Genomic DNA, 16,957 nt, shown 5'->3' with positions numbered 1-16,957 from the left:
AAAAGAAAGAGATGCAAGATTCTTGAAAGAATTTTCTTGGGGTTTGTCATGCATCATTTCAAAAGCATATGTGCATACCTTATGATAATTTTGCAACACTTATGATTTATTTTTCAATTTGAATTTTCAAACATACCAAAGATTCATTTTTCTTCTTATCAAAATAAATCCAAAAGCAAAACAACGTGAAGAAGAAAAGAAAGAAGAAGAGGATTGATCAAGTCTAACAGCGCTAGGCATCGGTGAATGTAGATATGCAAAGCCGACTGGATTTTCTCCAAACCGTGATGGATGAAATAAAGCGTTGGTTGACGGTTGTAGTGGCTTACAAATGTTAGGTCTTCATTTTCTTTGCTATTACTGCACTATTTCTTCTTCCTTTTTTACTCTTCTCCTCCTTTACGTGAGTTTAATTTCTAAAAATGGTTACGAAAGCATAAGTAAAAAGTTAAGGTTGCGTTCTCTTTATTGTTTTCAAGTTATTTTTAGTTTTTAATTTTCTAAAATAATGAAAATGCGTTATCTTTGTTATTTTTAAAAATATATTTTTGAAAACAAAAAAAAATTTGTAAAGAAAATTCAAAACAATAAAAAATTGTTTTGAGTGTTTTCATCCAAAATAAACTCTAAACTCAAAACACATTTATTTATTTATATTTTATTATTGTAATGGAAAAAAATATTACAAAATTTATTAACTTTAAAATATATATATTTTTTAATAATATATTAACATTAAATATTTATAATTTACTAAATAATCAAATTTATTGAATAAGATATCATTAAAAGATTATTTTCAAAATTTCAAAAATAATGCACTTTTTAATTTTTTGTTTTGAGAAATAGTTTTTTAAAATAATAAAGAGAACGCATTTTTAATTTTCTAAAAATAGACTATTAAAACAAAAAACTGAAACTAAATTTAAAATTCAAAATTAAAAATTGAAAAGTAAGGAGAACACAGCTTAAGGGATTGTTTTTTCGTGTTTCATTTTTTAGTTTGAAGTTTTAAATTAATTTTTCAATTTTTTATTTTACGCATTTATTTTAAAATTACTAAAAATACATTTGTTTTGTTTGTAACATTTTTGTATTTTAAAAATTTTGATCGTGTTTATGATAAAAAAAAAAGTTAAAATGACTTTTCAAAAATGTATTTTTTAAAATATAAAAATAAACATATTTTTATTATTTTAAAAAATTAAAAATAGTAAAGAGATCAGTACCTAAATAACGAGGACCTTCAAAACTATTTTTATACCATAACGGATCTCGTGTAAATAACCTAAAGTACGGGAGATTTGAATATAATTAATTTTAACAAAAAAACTAACTATTAGAGTTATATTTAAAAATAAAATCTGGGTATTATTGAGCTGTAATGCAATACTATTTGATAAATTCAAAACCACGACGCAATTGGTATTTATAATTATGAGGAACTTTTTTTGTATAGAAAAATAATTTTAAATAAATGAAAGAAATTAAGCTGCATTAAATGAAAAATCAAAATAATTTGCTGGCTTGGCCAAAAAAGCAAATTATTTAATTCACATATATATATTCAACTACAAGTCTACAAATATGCCAAGAATATCTGGTTCCATGTATCTGGAACTCCAGGCAAGCACCAATGGATGCAATCTGCGTAGTGCACAGGATCGGCTTTTTGCTCATCCGTCAACATCTTACCGCCCAGCTCACCGTAGACGGAGGAATGGCCGTCTTTTCTGTACTCCGAGAGCTGAGTTATGTTGATGAAGGTCACCGGAACCTTCATCTTCTCCACCACTTGGGCCACCACGCTCATCATCCCTTTGTCGGAGCCACTTCCCCAGTGGCCCTTCTTCGTGATCGGCATCGTCTCGTTGAAGCATCTTGTCCTCTTCTTGCGCCTCCAGTCTGCGCTCCTGATGATCGCAAGAGACAAATTCGCCCAACCAGCCATTTAGGAATATGGTATATTTATTCTAATATTAAAGCATATCTAAAGTGAGAGAGAGAGAGAGAGAGAGAGAGAGAGAGAGAGACCTTGCGTGAGTAGGGGACATGGTGGTGAAGAAGACCCTAGTTTTGGTGGGATCAATGTTTGAGTCAACCCAATTGGCCCAACTCTTCAATCCTATCTTATAAGCGACCACTGTCTCCAGATCTTCTGACCCTTCTTCTCCATTTGCAAATGATCCCCATCTGTGGCCCCAATCACACACACACACACACACATTCATCCAACATTTTCCATCAAAAATTCATTTCTTCAACTAATTAAAAAATTAATTGTTAGTTGTTATGACAAGAGAATTTTAAATGTATGAATTAAAGGAAATTAATTAATTTTAAAAAAAAAATGTGACTCACAGTGACTTGACCTTGGTGCCACTCATCCACCAAACATAAGTATTGAAGGCCAATATATCCACTCCCACCCAGAACTTGGCATGCTTCGACACCGAATCCACTTTCATTACCCGTTTCTTCGGGTCCCTTATTATCGGGTTATCCGAATTCGACTCCACCAGAAACGGAGCCCAGTAGAACTCCACTGTAGCCTTGTATTCCTTCATCCCATATCCAATCCAATCAGTATCATAGTTAGCTCTTAATCAATTTTTTTTAATCTAATTAATTAATACGTAGAAGTATCACATTTAAATTTTCATAATCTTATTTACACACTATCTTCTACAATTTAATTACATGACAATTAATCTTAATAATTAATGATAAGGTAGTCGTAGATAATTGATCACATGCACCTTTGCACTGAAAACAGAGTAAGAGCGGCCACGGCGCATTGATTTTTGGTTTTCCGGGATGACAGACTCAACCATGCAGACGAACGATTCCCATTGGTTTCGTTGCAGTGAATCCCCGACGAACATCAGCCTCTTCCCCCGGAGCTTCTCCAGCGCAAGTTTTGGATCAAACCTGCATTTATATATATATATATATATGCAAATTATTCTACGGATGCATATATGTGGTCAGAATGAAGATCATGCGTGATGATGATCTGATGCTAACAAGAACCTGGGCAAGATACAGTCGTCGGGCTGCCACTCCCAGCGGAGATAGTCGAAGTCCGGCCGGCCGTTCTTGATGCAAGCAAATTGCGGGTCGAGGAAAGGGCAGGTCCGGTCCGAATACAGCGGCTTGAGCGAAGAGTTGAAGACCCACTTGCCATGAGTGACGCTGCACTCGTTCGGGTCGAACTCAAACCTGTCGTCCACTTCTGAACCGCTCTGGTCGGCGTCGACTGCACAAAATCCCAATCAGTTTAACTAAAACCGTTTTCGGGAACCAATATGTGTGTGTGTGTGTGTGGTTTTTACCTGATGTAATGGCGCCGCCTCGGTTGGAACAGGAATAATTGAGGCTGAAAATGGAGGCGGAAGAAAGAAAACCGATTCTCTGGGAGGAGAAGAGAGCAATGGAGGCGAAGGTGAGGAAGACGACGGCGAGAATGGAGAGAAGAGGGAGCCTTCTCCGAAGAGCCTTGGCATTAATGGCGGCGGCGGTGGAGGCTCCCATTGTCGGCGGAAGCAGCAGAATGACATGGAGGGGAGTAATTTAAAGAGACATGCATGGAAATGATCTGGATTTGTAAGACAACTTCAATTAATTAATTATTATTTGAGTAGGAGTGAAGTTAAAGCCAGCCAGCCAGCCATCTCTCTCTTCTGTTGTTCTTGCTGTCGTCGTCATCGTCGTAGTGGTCGTTGGAATGAATTAATTGATTAATTTCTTCGAAGGAAGAATAAGATGATGGAAGTTGGCAGGTTGACATCGTGAATTGGTGTGAACATACTGGTAATTTGTGTGCAAAAATTTTAGTTAGATTGAGCAGGACTAAGATTAGAAGTCTACCAACCGTCGCTCCGGTTTGGTATATTCGACCCAAATCTACTAATCAAACAAATTGAATTTCAGTAAAAAAAAATTGAACCCAACTAACAGAACATAACCCCCAACCCCCCAAAAAAAAAACCGAAAAAACCAATAATCCAAACATATCGAGAAATTGAAAAAATTGACTAAACCGAAAAGAACTAAAAATACCAAAAAACTGAATAAGAGCACTTACTGTAAATTACAATCACTTGCTGTAAATTTGTGCAGTTCATGCAGCTTACAAATTACAATCATTGATCGGTTTACAAATGAGAGCAATTGCTGTAAATTACAATCAACAATCAATTTACAAATTACAATCAATAATCAGTTCAGAAATTACAATCAATAATCATTCCAACAACCACTTTTGTAAAACAATTGAAAAATGAAAACCCTAACTAAAATCCAATGAATGTGATCCAAAACTACAAAACAATTGAAAAATGAAAAGGTTAACTAAAACCTACATTTCTCAGTCACCAATCACAGTAAAAAGAATGGGGAAGGGTGATTAATCGTGAGTCACCGATCGAAGAAAAACAAAAGGAAAGGCAGAATGGAAGGAAGGTTAGAGATGAGGAAAACGACAACGACAATGAATGGAAGACATGGACAACGATGGTCATTGATTAAAGGTCAAAAGCAAAAGGTAAAAAACTCGAAGGGAGACAAAGGGTTAGGATTTTTCTTCTCTTTGACTTTTTTTTTTTTTTTTCCTTGTCTTTTTTTTTTTTTCTTTTCTTTTTCAATGTGTGCTATAAATAGTGTCAGCGTAGATCAAATACGACACTATTTAGGAAAAATAGTCGATTCAGTTTGTTCAGTTATTTTCAACCCAAAAACGAAATTGAAATCAATTAAACAAAATTTTTAAAAAAATAAAAAAATCAAAACCAATCAAATTTTATCAAAAATCAAACTGAATTGATAATTTTAATTGGTTTGATTCTATTATTTTAGGCACCTCTAAATAAGATTGATGACTTTAGGTCTAGGTTATAAACTTTAGTGGGATTGGGGGTTGTAATTTAGTGATGTCACTCCTTCGATCAAATTCAATCACTAAGCGAGGTGTTGTTTATATAATAATAATAACAATAGATGATCAAGTAAAAATAAGTTAATTTATGATTATAAAATTTTAATTATTTCTTATTTTACGATTGCCATGTAGAAGTAGAAAGGACGTTTGAGTGGAGAGATGATAATTTTAATTAAGCTGAGTAATGTTATTTGGCTAGCCTAACGCCACCCTCAATGTCACCTCACGATATATCGCGACATATTGACACGAAAAAATCGCGATTTATCGCAATGAAAAGAGCAGCCCATTTCATTAACAAAATTCAAATTTCTCCCCTCCCCTCCCCCCCCCCCCTCTCTCTCTCTCTCTCTCTCAGTGGCTCTCTCGCGACCTTTCCTCCCCCTCTTCTCTCGTTTAGGCCGTCAATGTCTCTCCCTTCTGGCAGCCCTTGGGTCGTTCCAGATGGTGCTCATGATAGTGGGGGGCTCGACTACGGTGCTCGCTGTGGTGGCAGGTGAGAAGGGGCGGTGAGACAGATAGATAAATAAATATAGAAAGAGAGAGGAACTCATCGGCCTTGAAGGAGGAACTCATCATTGCCCACATCCGGCCGACCTCAGCCTTGAGGGAGAAACTGACCACCGTCGTCGCTCACCATCTCCATTGCTCTGATCTACAATGAGGTAAGTCTCTCCCACAATGATATATGTATATATGCATTTTTTGGGTTTGACCGAAACTTTAAGTTTAGATCTACGGAGTTTCGACCGTTAGATTTTATTGGTTTTTGGGTATGTTGGTCGATGGACCCTTGGGTGTCGGGTGGTTGCCTCTGATCGCCAGAAGCCACAGGCCATGGTGGCCGGTGGCCACTGGTAGTGCATTTTTAAGTTTGCCCGAAAATTAAAATTCAGATCTACTAAAATCTAACCGTTAAATAAGTCCAATTTTCTTATATGTTAACTCTCTTGACTTGGTGTTTCTGATGGTAGGCTCTGATCATAGAAAGTTTCGGCCAACAGTGGTCGTTGGTAGGGTTAGTGGTGGCGATTCTTATTTTCGTCCGTGCATATATACATATATTTATACATATTTACATATTTTTTTTGTAATTATTTTAATTTATATTGTAAATGTTGATATTTAATTATAAGTTTGTATTGGAGATGTTGAAGGTTAATATTGAATTTGTGATATTAGAATATTGTGAAGGTTAAAATTAAATTAAATTGATTCAAATTTAAATATTAATAAATTGAATTGGTTTGTATTTGTTTTGTGAATTTTTGAATTGAAATGATTAAGTTTATTTAAGAATTGAATGGTAAGTAGTTATTGTTTATTTTATTTGAATTTAGTTATTTATTAGTGTGTCCATGTATTTTAAATTTATATTAAATAAAATTTAAATTAGTTTAATATCAAATTTAAATTTATTTAATATAAATTTAAATTTTAAATTAGTTTAATATCAAATTTAAAATTATTTATTAATGTGAAAGTTGCTTACGGTGAAAATTATTTTTGTGTAGATGATATAATAATTATACAGTAAATTAATACTTAAAATGTATCATACATTTTATTAAAAAAAAAATTAATTCCTTGCTCGTAACAAAGAAAAGTCACTTAACATGGCGTCATCCACATGTAATACATTTATATTCACCCATTAGCGAGTGGATTTATCCCTTTTTTTTCATTTTTAAAAATAATTTTCTAATTCACTTACTTTAAATCAAAGAAAATATATTTTTAATTATTTTTTTTTCATTTACCAAAACACAAGAAATATTTATGAGTAAAAACTAACTTATTACTTTTACCATCAAGGTTGGTAGGTCCGTTATTTATTTAAAAAGTGTCTTTTATCTTTTATAATTTAGTAATGCTCTGATTATATATATATATATATAATTTATAGATCTTAGTACTAAATAAAATTTTTAAAGAATAAAATTCTAATCAAGTGAGATGCATAATTTGGTAAATTAATATAGAGCCAAACTCAAATGAACAAATTTTTGAACAAACAATTGGTATCCATAGTGGTGTTTCTTCATTTGGTTAGAAAAAATTAAAATAGTACAACTGGTCTCTATGTATTATATAAAATTATTTAATTTAATTTAAAATATATATACACATTAATAAATATCTAAATTCAAATAAAATTAACAATAACTATTTAGCATTTAATTCATAAATAAACTTAATAATTTCAATTCAAAAATTCACAAAATAAAACAAACCAATTCAATTCAATTTTAACCTTCACAATATTCAACTTCAATATCACCAATACAAATTCATAATTAAATAACAACATTCACAATATAAACTAACTAAAATATATGTATGTATGTATGTAACTGCTGTCACCAACGCCACCGGTGACCACTGTCGGTCGATTCTCATACGATTAGAACCTACCATCAAAAACACCAAGTCAAGAGAGTTAACATACAAAAAAATAAGCCAAATTTAATAGTTTGATTTTAGTAGATTTGAGTTTTAATTTTTGGCCAAAACTTAGAAATGCACTGTCAGTCGCCACCGGCCACCGTGGCCGGTGGTTTCTGACGATCAGAGACAATCACCTGACACTCAAGGGCCTATCGACCAATATACTCAAAAATTAGCTAGATCCAACAACCGAAACACTGTAGATCTAAGCTTCAAGTTTCGGCCAAACCCAAAAAATGCATATATACGTATATCATTGTGGGAGAGACTTACCTCCTTGTAGATCGGAGCAATGGAGATGGCGGATGACAATGGTGGCCAGTTTCTCCCTCAAGGCTGAGGTCGACCGGGTGCGGGCAACAACGAGTTCCTCCCTCAAGGCCGACGGGTTCATCTTTCTTTCTGTATCTATCTATCTATCTCACCGCCCCTCCTCGCCTGCCACCACCACGAGCATCGTAGTCGAGCCCCCCGCTGTTGCGAGCACTATCCGGAACGACCCAAGGGCTGCCGAAAAGGAGAGACATCAACAGTCGAAATGAGAAAGAGAGAGGGGGAGGGAGGAAAGATCGCGAGAAAGCCAGTGAAAAAGAGAGAGAATAGAGTGAGAGACTGAGACCTCTGGTGTGAGAGAGGGAAGAAGCATTGGCTGTGGTTATTTTTGTAAGTGGCTTAATAGATAATTTAGTCCCTGAACTAATAAAAAAAATGGCTTTAAGGATATCAACTAAATTGTGTTCACTGTTCATCCCCAGACAAAATAATTTATACACTTTTAGTCCCTGATTTAACCGACCTTAACTGAGATGTTAACTTTGCCACGTTACGCTGCCACGTCACCTACACCTTACTCTTCAGTATTGCCACGTCACCATGGCTTAATGCATTTTTTAGTTCCTGGACTAATAAAAAAAATGACTTTAAGGATATCAACAAAATTGTGCTCACTATTCATCATTGGACAAAATTTTTTTACACTTTTAGTCCCTAACTTAACCGACGTTAACTGAGACGTTAATTTTGCCTCGTCACGCTGCCACGTCACTCATAATATCCACATCTATTGTCCATATTTTTATAAAAAAAAAAAAAAAAAAACATCTCCACAGTTGGGCTCCCCGACCACGGCCATGGGGAGACTGGGTTCCTCGACCCAGCTGTGGCTAAAACCGGGAACCTAATGGTCGGGCGACTGGCCACCATGGCCGTCAGCTGTTAGGGGTCGGGGAACCCCAGAACCTTGGTCCCTGACCCCTAGCTATAACACCTGAGAATAATTTTGAAGATAAAAATGATGTTTGATAAAGGGCATAATTGGAATTTTGAGAAAAATAAGACTATAGGGCACACTAACATAGCTTTCGACTATCGAATTAATCAGAGGGAGTACCTTGGACCCTAGATAGCCAAGGAAAATGGTATAGTATCGACGAGCAATTAAAATTATGATTTTTAGTGATGAAAGAAATGAGATCGGGAACAGTTTTCGGTACAACAAAAATACAGCTGCCAATTAGGTCGTATTACCGAATTGTTATAAACAATGTCCAAGAAGTCAAAGGAGGGCATCCAGGACTAGTATTCGATGTATAGAACAACCCTTAAGAGGTTTCAGGTTGAATCGAGTGGATTTGAGGTCAAATAAATTAGTCGGGCCTAAGTGTAATTTTCTAAAAATGCCCGAGGGAGGTCAAAACGGTAAATTTTTGAAATTTCAAGGGAGAAATGAGAATTTCTAATCTTGTGGGTCTTAGTGGTATAGTTGGATAATTAAGGGCCTTGAGAATAAGGGCCAAAATGTAAAAGGAAATTCAAAGGGGGCCAAATCGCAATTTTTGAAAATCTGCCAAAGCATGGCAGATTTGGCCGAGATTTTGGCCTAATTTTCTGGCGATTTGGGCAGCCTAGGGTCATCAGGGAGTGGCCTAGGGTGGTCTAGGAAGCGTGGGGAAGAAGCCTTGGCTGGAAATCGGCCATGTGGGGGTCGAATTTGGCTATAAATAGCCAAGGGTTTCGGCCGAAAATGAAGCATCAAATTGCTCGGTTTTGAGAGCAAATCGAGGGAAACCAATAAGGGGCTTTTGATCCTTGAGGGAAGAGGATCATTTCTGGAGATTTTGGGAATTTTTTGGGTAGTATAGAGGGTGTTTTCACATATATATACATTCGGCCGTATATATATATATATACATTTTGCGTGAAATACCAAATCGGGTTGTAGAGTGATCGATCGAGCGATCTAATAAGGGGCTTTTGTTCGCAAGGTGATGGGTAACTGATCTGAAAAGTTTCGTGCCAATCGGAGTTCGAATCGAGGGTCAATTTGATTCGCCGGAGTTCGGTGGCGGGATAGCTTCGGCCGACTGTTTTTGGCCAAATCGGAAGGCTTTCGGTGGTCTTTTCCGAGCAAGATTGGTAACATTGGGATCGACTAAGGGAGAGGAACAGCCTGGTGTTGTTGCTTCAATTTTCCGGTGTACCGTCGCCGGAGAAGATGGCCGGAGGTATTTTTTTGTATTGTTTAAATACTAAAAATAAAGAAAATTAGAGGAAAAATAGAATTAAAGGAATTAAAATTCTGGAAAAATATCCAGAAATTCTAGAAAGATGAATAGTTTATTTTGATGAATTTTTATCTTGGAAATTTCTTGAGGAAATAATTATTTTTGATTTTTGAAAGGAAATGTAAATAGAAAATAAATAGGAGGAATTTTTAGAAAATTCTGAAAAAAATTCCAGAAGTATAAGGAATTTATTTTATGAGTTTTCGTTATTTTTCTTGAAGTATATTCGAAGTAAATCGATGAGAAATAAATTTTCTCAAGGAAAAGTAATTATGGAAATTGAGAAAATAGGAAAAAAATCTGGAAAATTTCCAGAAAATCCCAGAGGCTTATAAATATTGTTTTATGAATTATTATGTAAAAATATTTGAGAAAATAGTTGTGTAGATATTTATTTTGGATTCTTAGAGAAGAAAATGGGAGAAAAATAGGAAAATTGTGAGAAAATTAAGGAAAATTATAATTGTTGGATAAATGTGATGATTAGGGTGCCTTGAGGGTTGAGACGAAGTGACTCGTGCAAAGTTCGAAGAAGGCACGCAAATCGAGGTAGGCACGCAAATCAAGGCGTACCGCGCTTGTCGAGAAGAATTTGAAATTTCGCCAAAGGTGAGTGTTCGTCCCCAACTTTGTTTTGACTTATGAGTGGTTCTACCCGAAGGGACCTTGAATGACATGTGAATGGTTTACTGTGAATGCTCATCCCTATGGCTTGGTGTATTATGGTTGTCCAAACAGTTATTTACACATGCATTGAATTTCGTACAGTAAATTGCATACATTGAGATGTTGATTTTTATGCATGTTATGATTTTTCGGCATTGGCTTGTTTTGTGTCGTCCATGTGGGACGTGGGTTGGTAACTTGTGACATAGCCCAAAGTGACAGCACTCGGGATGCGTACCTAGGATTAATGCTAGGTGACCCACTTGGGACGGGGCTGAGACGGACTTCACCCCACGGGACCCAAGTGGCAGGGCTGAGAGTGGACAGCACCCCGGTTGTTGGCTCAAGTGGCGGGGCTGCGAGTGGACACCACCCTAGGTTCCTTTGAGCAATAGCATTAATGCCGAGGTGACGTCGATTTCGAGGATAGTGCTGATGTGACACTCTTGGGGCTAGGGTTGCGTTGGGATTTGGAATGCTTTTGAGTTGGAGCGTAAAGCCTACAATGACAATGGGGTGATTCTCGGGTTCATATGCCGAGGTTGTCCCTCTTAAGTAAGATTGTTTTGCCAATGGGCCAAAGTGGTTGTGTTGCCTTTAGAGAGATTGCATTTTCCCCGGTTAGGGTTAAGTGCTATGTGGGATTCTCTTAGGCTGGTGCATGTCGGGATTTATCGATTTTGTATATGATTTTTCATATCTGCATAAAAACGTTTTTGAACTCTCACTTAGATGATTCAACATCTAATTTGGACTATGTCCCTGGAATATTCAAACGTTCCAGGTGAAAGCAGTGGCGCCAAGGGAAAGAATATCATCGAGATGTAGCGGCTATGTTTAGTTTTCGTAAGTTTTGTCCATGATTACGATGTTCAGAGGTTATGTAATATTTTGATATTTTCATGTGAAACATCGACTTGGTTATTGTAAAGGAATTGTCGGTTATATATCATTGAGGTTTCGATCTTGTTTCCGCTGATGTGATTGTTGATACCTGTCTTAGTTTATTATTAAATTTTGATGTGCTAAGAAGGTACGACCGGGATTGACGGGAAATAATTATGATGAAGGTATATGTATTGAGAGACTTATGTTGTGTGTTCGATGTTGAAAAAAAAAAAAAATATATTCCCGAAATCTCGAGTTAACGCTCGTTGTGGGAAAATGGGGCGTTACACTAGCCGTTCCCTGATTGCTGGGTTTAGGGTCCCCGACCCCCAGTCGTTCTGAGGCAACCGGCAATGGCTGAATCGACGACGGGTGCAGAGGCAAGAGTAGTCCAAAACGAGGAAAGAGGGAGAAGGGGGAAAAATGGCTCCCCATGGCCATCGACAACCATGGCTGGGTGTGTGTTGAAGTTATTTTTTTTTTTTAATAAAAATATAGATAGCATACGTGAATATTATGAGTGACGTGGCAGTGTGACGAGACAAAATTAACGTCTTAGTTAACGTCGGTTAAGTTAGGGACTAAAAGTGTATCAAATTATTTTGTTCAAGGATGAATAGTAAGCACAATTTAGTTGAAATCTTTAAAGCCATTTTCTTTATTAGTTTAGGAACTAAAAAAAACATTAAGTCGTGGTGACATGGCAGTGTTGAGGAGTGACGTGTCGATGACGTGGTAGTGTGACGAGACAAAGTTAACGTTTCAGTTATCGTTGGTTAAGTTAGGGACTAAAAGTATATAAATTATTTTGTCTAAAGATGAACAGTGAGTATAAGTTAATTGATATCCTTAAAACTATTTTTTTTTATTAATTCAGGGACTAAATTATGTATTAAGCCTTTGTAAATTGAATCATGCTAGATCTACAATCATTTTATATATTTTAGGCTACATAAGGGGGTATTATGACTAAAATACTCTGCGCCTCACATGCACCTCACGCACCTTTATGGGTCTCATAAGAGACTTTTTTGTCATTAATATACTTTTATATAACTTAAAATATATACAAAAATATACTAATAATATTTTTCTTATAAATTTACATTATGAATAGATTAGTAATTTGATGGAGGGTGCATTAAGGGTGGCGTTGAGGATCGCTAAATATCATTACTCTTTTAAGTTTACAAAGTGATAATTTCAAGGTGGAGCAGCTTTATCCAATGAAACCAGGAATTGACGTTTTATCTGAGTGACGTATGACTATCTGGCATGGCAGGTTAAGATTATCCATATCCTGCTTCTGTTAACATGTAATTATTAAGGTCGGCCTTTTGATAAAATTGTAATTTTGCTATTTTTAATTTTAAAATTTGGTTCTCCACTTTCATTTAAACAAAATGACATGTTTGTCAATTTTCATCTCCTCTTCTATCATTTGTATGTCTAATAGTTCACATGTTTTCTTCACAATTTATACGAGTTGGACAGTCCTATATTTTTGTCCATAGATTTTTAATTTTTTTTATAATTATTCAAAATTTTCTTTATTTCAATTACATCTCCAATCATGTATTTTTTATTCAATTACACACCTCACCAAATTTGAATTAAAATGTGCAATACACACATGCTAAAATACCCAAATTAATTATCTCTCTCGCATTTTATTCCTGTACTTTTACTTCTTTTTTTTTTTTTTTCATATGATCACTTAAATTTTTCGTTGTTTCGATTATATTCTGAAACTATGCATTTTAAAATTAATTACACATCTCACCAAAACTGAGTTAGAGCGTGTAATACATGTGCACTAAAATGCCCAAATTAATTAACCTTCATGCAATTTGTCTTTGTACTTTCACATTTTTGTTTTCTTATGATCACTTGAATTTTTCGTTGTTTCAATTATATCTCTACATAATGTATTTTCAAGTCAATTACATACCTCACCAAAATTGAGCTAGAGTGTGCAATACGCGTGTGCTGAAATGTCTAAATTAATTACCCCTCACACATGTGCAAACTCTTATTGTCGACCACTATCTCTACCACAACTTCTTCTTTCAATGGTGATGTGTGATTTATGTATAATTAATTTGGACAAGTGTACCCTATTCAAATATGCATATAGTGATGAAAAGAGTGTCAATTCCACGAGAACTAAATCACAATATCAGAACAATTTTAATTAGCCTAAGTTGAACTAATTAATTAATCAGATCAATAAAAAGAAAAATAAATGGAAAATTGGATTCTTTGTGAGAAAAATTAATTAATGAGTGCACTAGGGTTTAGATTTCATTTAATCTGGGTTATGCGATTATTTATTCAATTCAAAACCAAAAATACCCTTACAATATTTTATAATTATTTGCATGTAATGGTGGATTTCCCTCAATTAATTAATAAGCTTTCTCAAATCATATTAATCCTTTATTACTTCAATTTTACTGTCAGATTTCTGAGCAGATATCAACGAAATAAATAAGCATTAAGTTATTTGAAAATCTCTAATTGCGTAAAGGGATTTGACTCACTAAGTTTCCTTGATTTCTACACATGAGCTAATCATCTTTCGATCTCATAATCTAACATGTGATTTATATTGCCTATGAATCTAATTTATAACAATCATTTAATTAGTCATGTTAAACATTAAATCATTAAAAAGTGATCAATCTTTTAAAATATTAAATATAATAATATAAATTTCTCACGCAAATAATAATTAGGTTTTAAATCAAACTAAACAAATAATCACTTAATTCCAAAATCAAAATCCACCCAAACCCTAGCTAAAATAATTTAGTTCGATATTATTAAAATAAAAATAAAATAAGAAAAAAGTTCCCTGCCCAGATCTAAAATAGATCTGGGCGCGAGGCGTCTTCTTCCTTGCGGCTTCCACTTCAAATCCAATTCTTCTTCTTTCTTGCGGCTTCCCAATTTCTTCCTCTATGCGCCGCCCAGAGCCCCCTTCAATCTCACTGGCCTTGTCTCCCCTCAATTCTTTTCTCAATAGATAATATATATATCTATGCGTGCTGCGGCCTTTTTCCCCCAAATCCCCCTTATTATAATATATATATATATATATTTGTGGGCATGGAGTTAGCCCTAGCCAATTCCAATTCAAGTCCCTGCCATGGACTCATTTAATAATATATATATATATATATAAATATGCACATGGCATTCATGCCATTTATTTAGTATAGTATATAATAAATATATATAAATATTATAATTTAATATATAATATAATATAATATATCATATATAGATAAAATACTATAATATATATTTAATTATTAATAAATAAATATTTTTAATTATATTGTAATATTAATTTAATATAATATTAACTTTACTAATTACTTTATAATATTTTCTTTTTTTTTCTTTCTTTTTACGCCCAAATCTTCGAAATAATATCATTTGCTGGATTCCTACAAAAAGAGATTAAAATACTGTAAAATCCATATAAACATAGATTAATTAGGAAAAATAACATAAGGTTAAGACAAAACTTAAGTAAAAATATGTAAATAATTAAGCCTTATCAAGTGGGCAGTGACGATTGATATGCAAAGGATGGAAAAGAAAATATTAGGACGTAAGGGGTAAGGGATTGGCAGATATAATACCTAACAAGGCTGGAATTACCCTTCATGCATCTTGTTTCTGTACTTTCATGTTTTTGTTTTCTTATGGCAACTTGAACTTTTCGTTGTTTCGATTATATTCCTACACCATGCATTTTCGAGTTAATTACATACCTCACCAATATTGAATTAGAGCGTACAATACGCGTGAGCTGAAATGCCCAAATTAATTACCTCTCATGCATGTGCAAACTCCTGTTGTGGACTACTATCTCTACCACAACTTCTTTCAGTGGGTAGTGACGATTGAGATGCAGATGATGGAGAAGAAAATGGTTAGGATGTAAGGGGTAAAGGATTGGCAAATATGGTGCCTAACAACGAGGCTTGGTGGGCAGTGTGGAAAAACAAGAAACAATTAGGGATAAGGCATGAGAGGTGGCTGGTAACAAGTACAAAAGATAAAGGAAATGGTATGGCAGAAGTTGTGGCTGGCAACAAGGCTGTGTGGGTAGTGTAGCAAGACAAGAAGTAACCAGTGACGAAGTAAGAGAGATGGCCGGTGACAAATACAGAGGATGGAAGAAAATGTTTATTCAACATCGTTGACCGCTGTCAACCTTTCATAGACGTCGTCGACTGCATCAGTTGGCATTTCCAATAATTGCGATTGTTCAATCGATCATTGCTGTAATACCCCGAGAGCCCATAGAAGTTAGTATATATCGAGGATAGTGTAAGAAAAGAAACAACACTAGCTGGATATCTTTTGGGCTGAATGTTGGCAAAGAACTCCCAAGTTAAGCGTGCTTAACCTGGGGTAATCCAAGGATGGGTGACCCCCTGGAAAGTTCGTGTAGGCCCATCAGGGTAAGTTGTTCCGGTCCTTCCTATCGCTCGAACGGAATGTTACAGGTAGTATCAGAGCCGACCCTCGAGCCTCTGAGGGCGATGGTGGGGCAAACCTCAACGAAGAGGCTGTATAACATCCCGAAATTATGGAGATAAATATTGATTATTAATTTTGGTGTTTGAAGTCATTAAGAAATATTTGAAGAATTAAGAGAAAATAATAATTAATGTTGTTTGAGGCAATAGGAAATTAAGGGTGATCAATTAAATTATTTGGAAGTATTTATAAAAATAATAAAATAATAATAATAATAATAATAATAATAATAATAATAGTGTAAATTATATTAATTTAATTTAAATGAATGAATTAATATATAAATATATATGTATATGTATATGTATAGGTGCGTAGGGGCATCAATTTGTAAAATCAGAGGGAGCCCAATTATTATATATATATATGTGTGTGTGTGTGGACGCGTGGCGCGTTGAGGGCCGCCGAAATTGCCTTGGCCTCCAAGCTCCTGGTTGTGTCATTTATAAGGCCAATTCAGCCACTTTTGCTACCAAAACGGAGAAGGAATTGAGAGGAATTAATGGGAGAAGAAGAAAGATGCGAGCAACCATGGAAATGGAAGAAAAAAGTGAGAAAAATCAAGGGATTTTGGTGATTAATCGGTGTTTAAAATATTCAGGTAAGTGGGTAAAATTGATATAAGTGTTATATATTTAAATCATGAATTTTATACGGTTAAATTATACAGTTTACGTGATTAGAATTAATTAATTTAAGCCACGGTTGTGTTAACTGCTAGGAAATATTTTACTTCGCATCGGGAGCGCAAAAAGACAAGAATCAGCCAAATAAAAGCAAGCTCCTAACCCTCTCATCGCGTTATTTATTTCTCGTGAAAGTCTTCGAGATTTCTTGTATTCTAAACCCTCCTTCATCGACTCGGTTCCACGCTTTAATAATAATAATCCGC

At 34.9% G+C, this 16,957-nt stretch overlaps 1 protein-coding gene and 1 long non-coding RNA gene across 2 annotated transcripts; one reads left to right on the top strand and one right to left on the bottom strand.

The window, feature by feature from the left end:
• Positions 1-1,474: 1,474 nt before the first annotated feature.
• On the bottom strand, positions 1,475-3,569 carry LOC127788932 (protein trichome birefringence-like 3). The gene is made up of 6 exons (XM_052317646.1): positions 3,336-3,569; positions 3,034-3,259; positions 2,760-2,931; positions 2,362-2,561; positions 2,035-2,193; positions 1,475-1,913 (listed from the first exon to the last, which is right to left on the bottom strand). Exons 1-6 carry the CDS (start codon positions 3,532-3,534, stop codon positions 1,580-1,582), a joined length of 1,290 nt encoding a protein of 429 aa, XP_052173606.1. The 5' UTR covers positions 3,535-3,569; the 3' UTR covers positions 1,475-1,579.
• A 5,773-nt stretch (positions 3,570-9,342) lies between these two features.
• Positions 9,343-11,587, top strand: LOC127789120 (uncharacterized). The gene is made up of 3 exons (XR_008020505.1): positions 9,343-9,891; positions 10,439-10,560; positions 11,402-11,587. It is a non-coding gene; the product is annotated as an uncharacterized LOC127789120 (long non-coding RNA).
• Positions 11,588-16,957: the final 5,370 nt, after the last annotated feature.

Source organism: Diospyros lotus, chromosome 13 (genome assembly GCF_014633365.1).
Source record: "Diospyros lotus cultivar Yz01 chromosome 13, ASM1463336v1, whole genome shotgun sequence".
Lineage (NCBI taxonomy): Eukaryota > Viridiplantae > Streptophyta > Magnoliopsida > Ericales > Ebenaceae > Diospyros > Diospyros lotus.
This window is presented reverse-complemented; position numbering and strand designations above follow the sequence as displayed.

What these genes read in the sequence shown, in the direction of transcription:
- LOC127788932 (XM_052317646.1), bottom strand. Translation starts at nt 3,534, where the DNA reads ATGGGAGCCTCCACCGCCGCCGCCATTAATGCCAAGGCTCTTCGGAGA. An exon ending in GACGACTGTATCTTGCCCAG is followed by an intron (nt 2,932 to 3,033) that starts GTTCTTGTTAGC and finishes ATATAAATGCAG; the next exon opens with GTTTGATCCAAAACTTGCGC. An exon ending in ATGTCCCCTACTCACGCAAG is followed by an intron (nt 1,914 to 2,034) that starts GTCTCTCTCTCT and finishes TGCGATCATCAG; the next exon opens with GAGCGCAGACTGGAGGCGCA.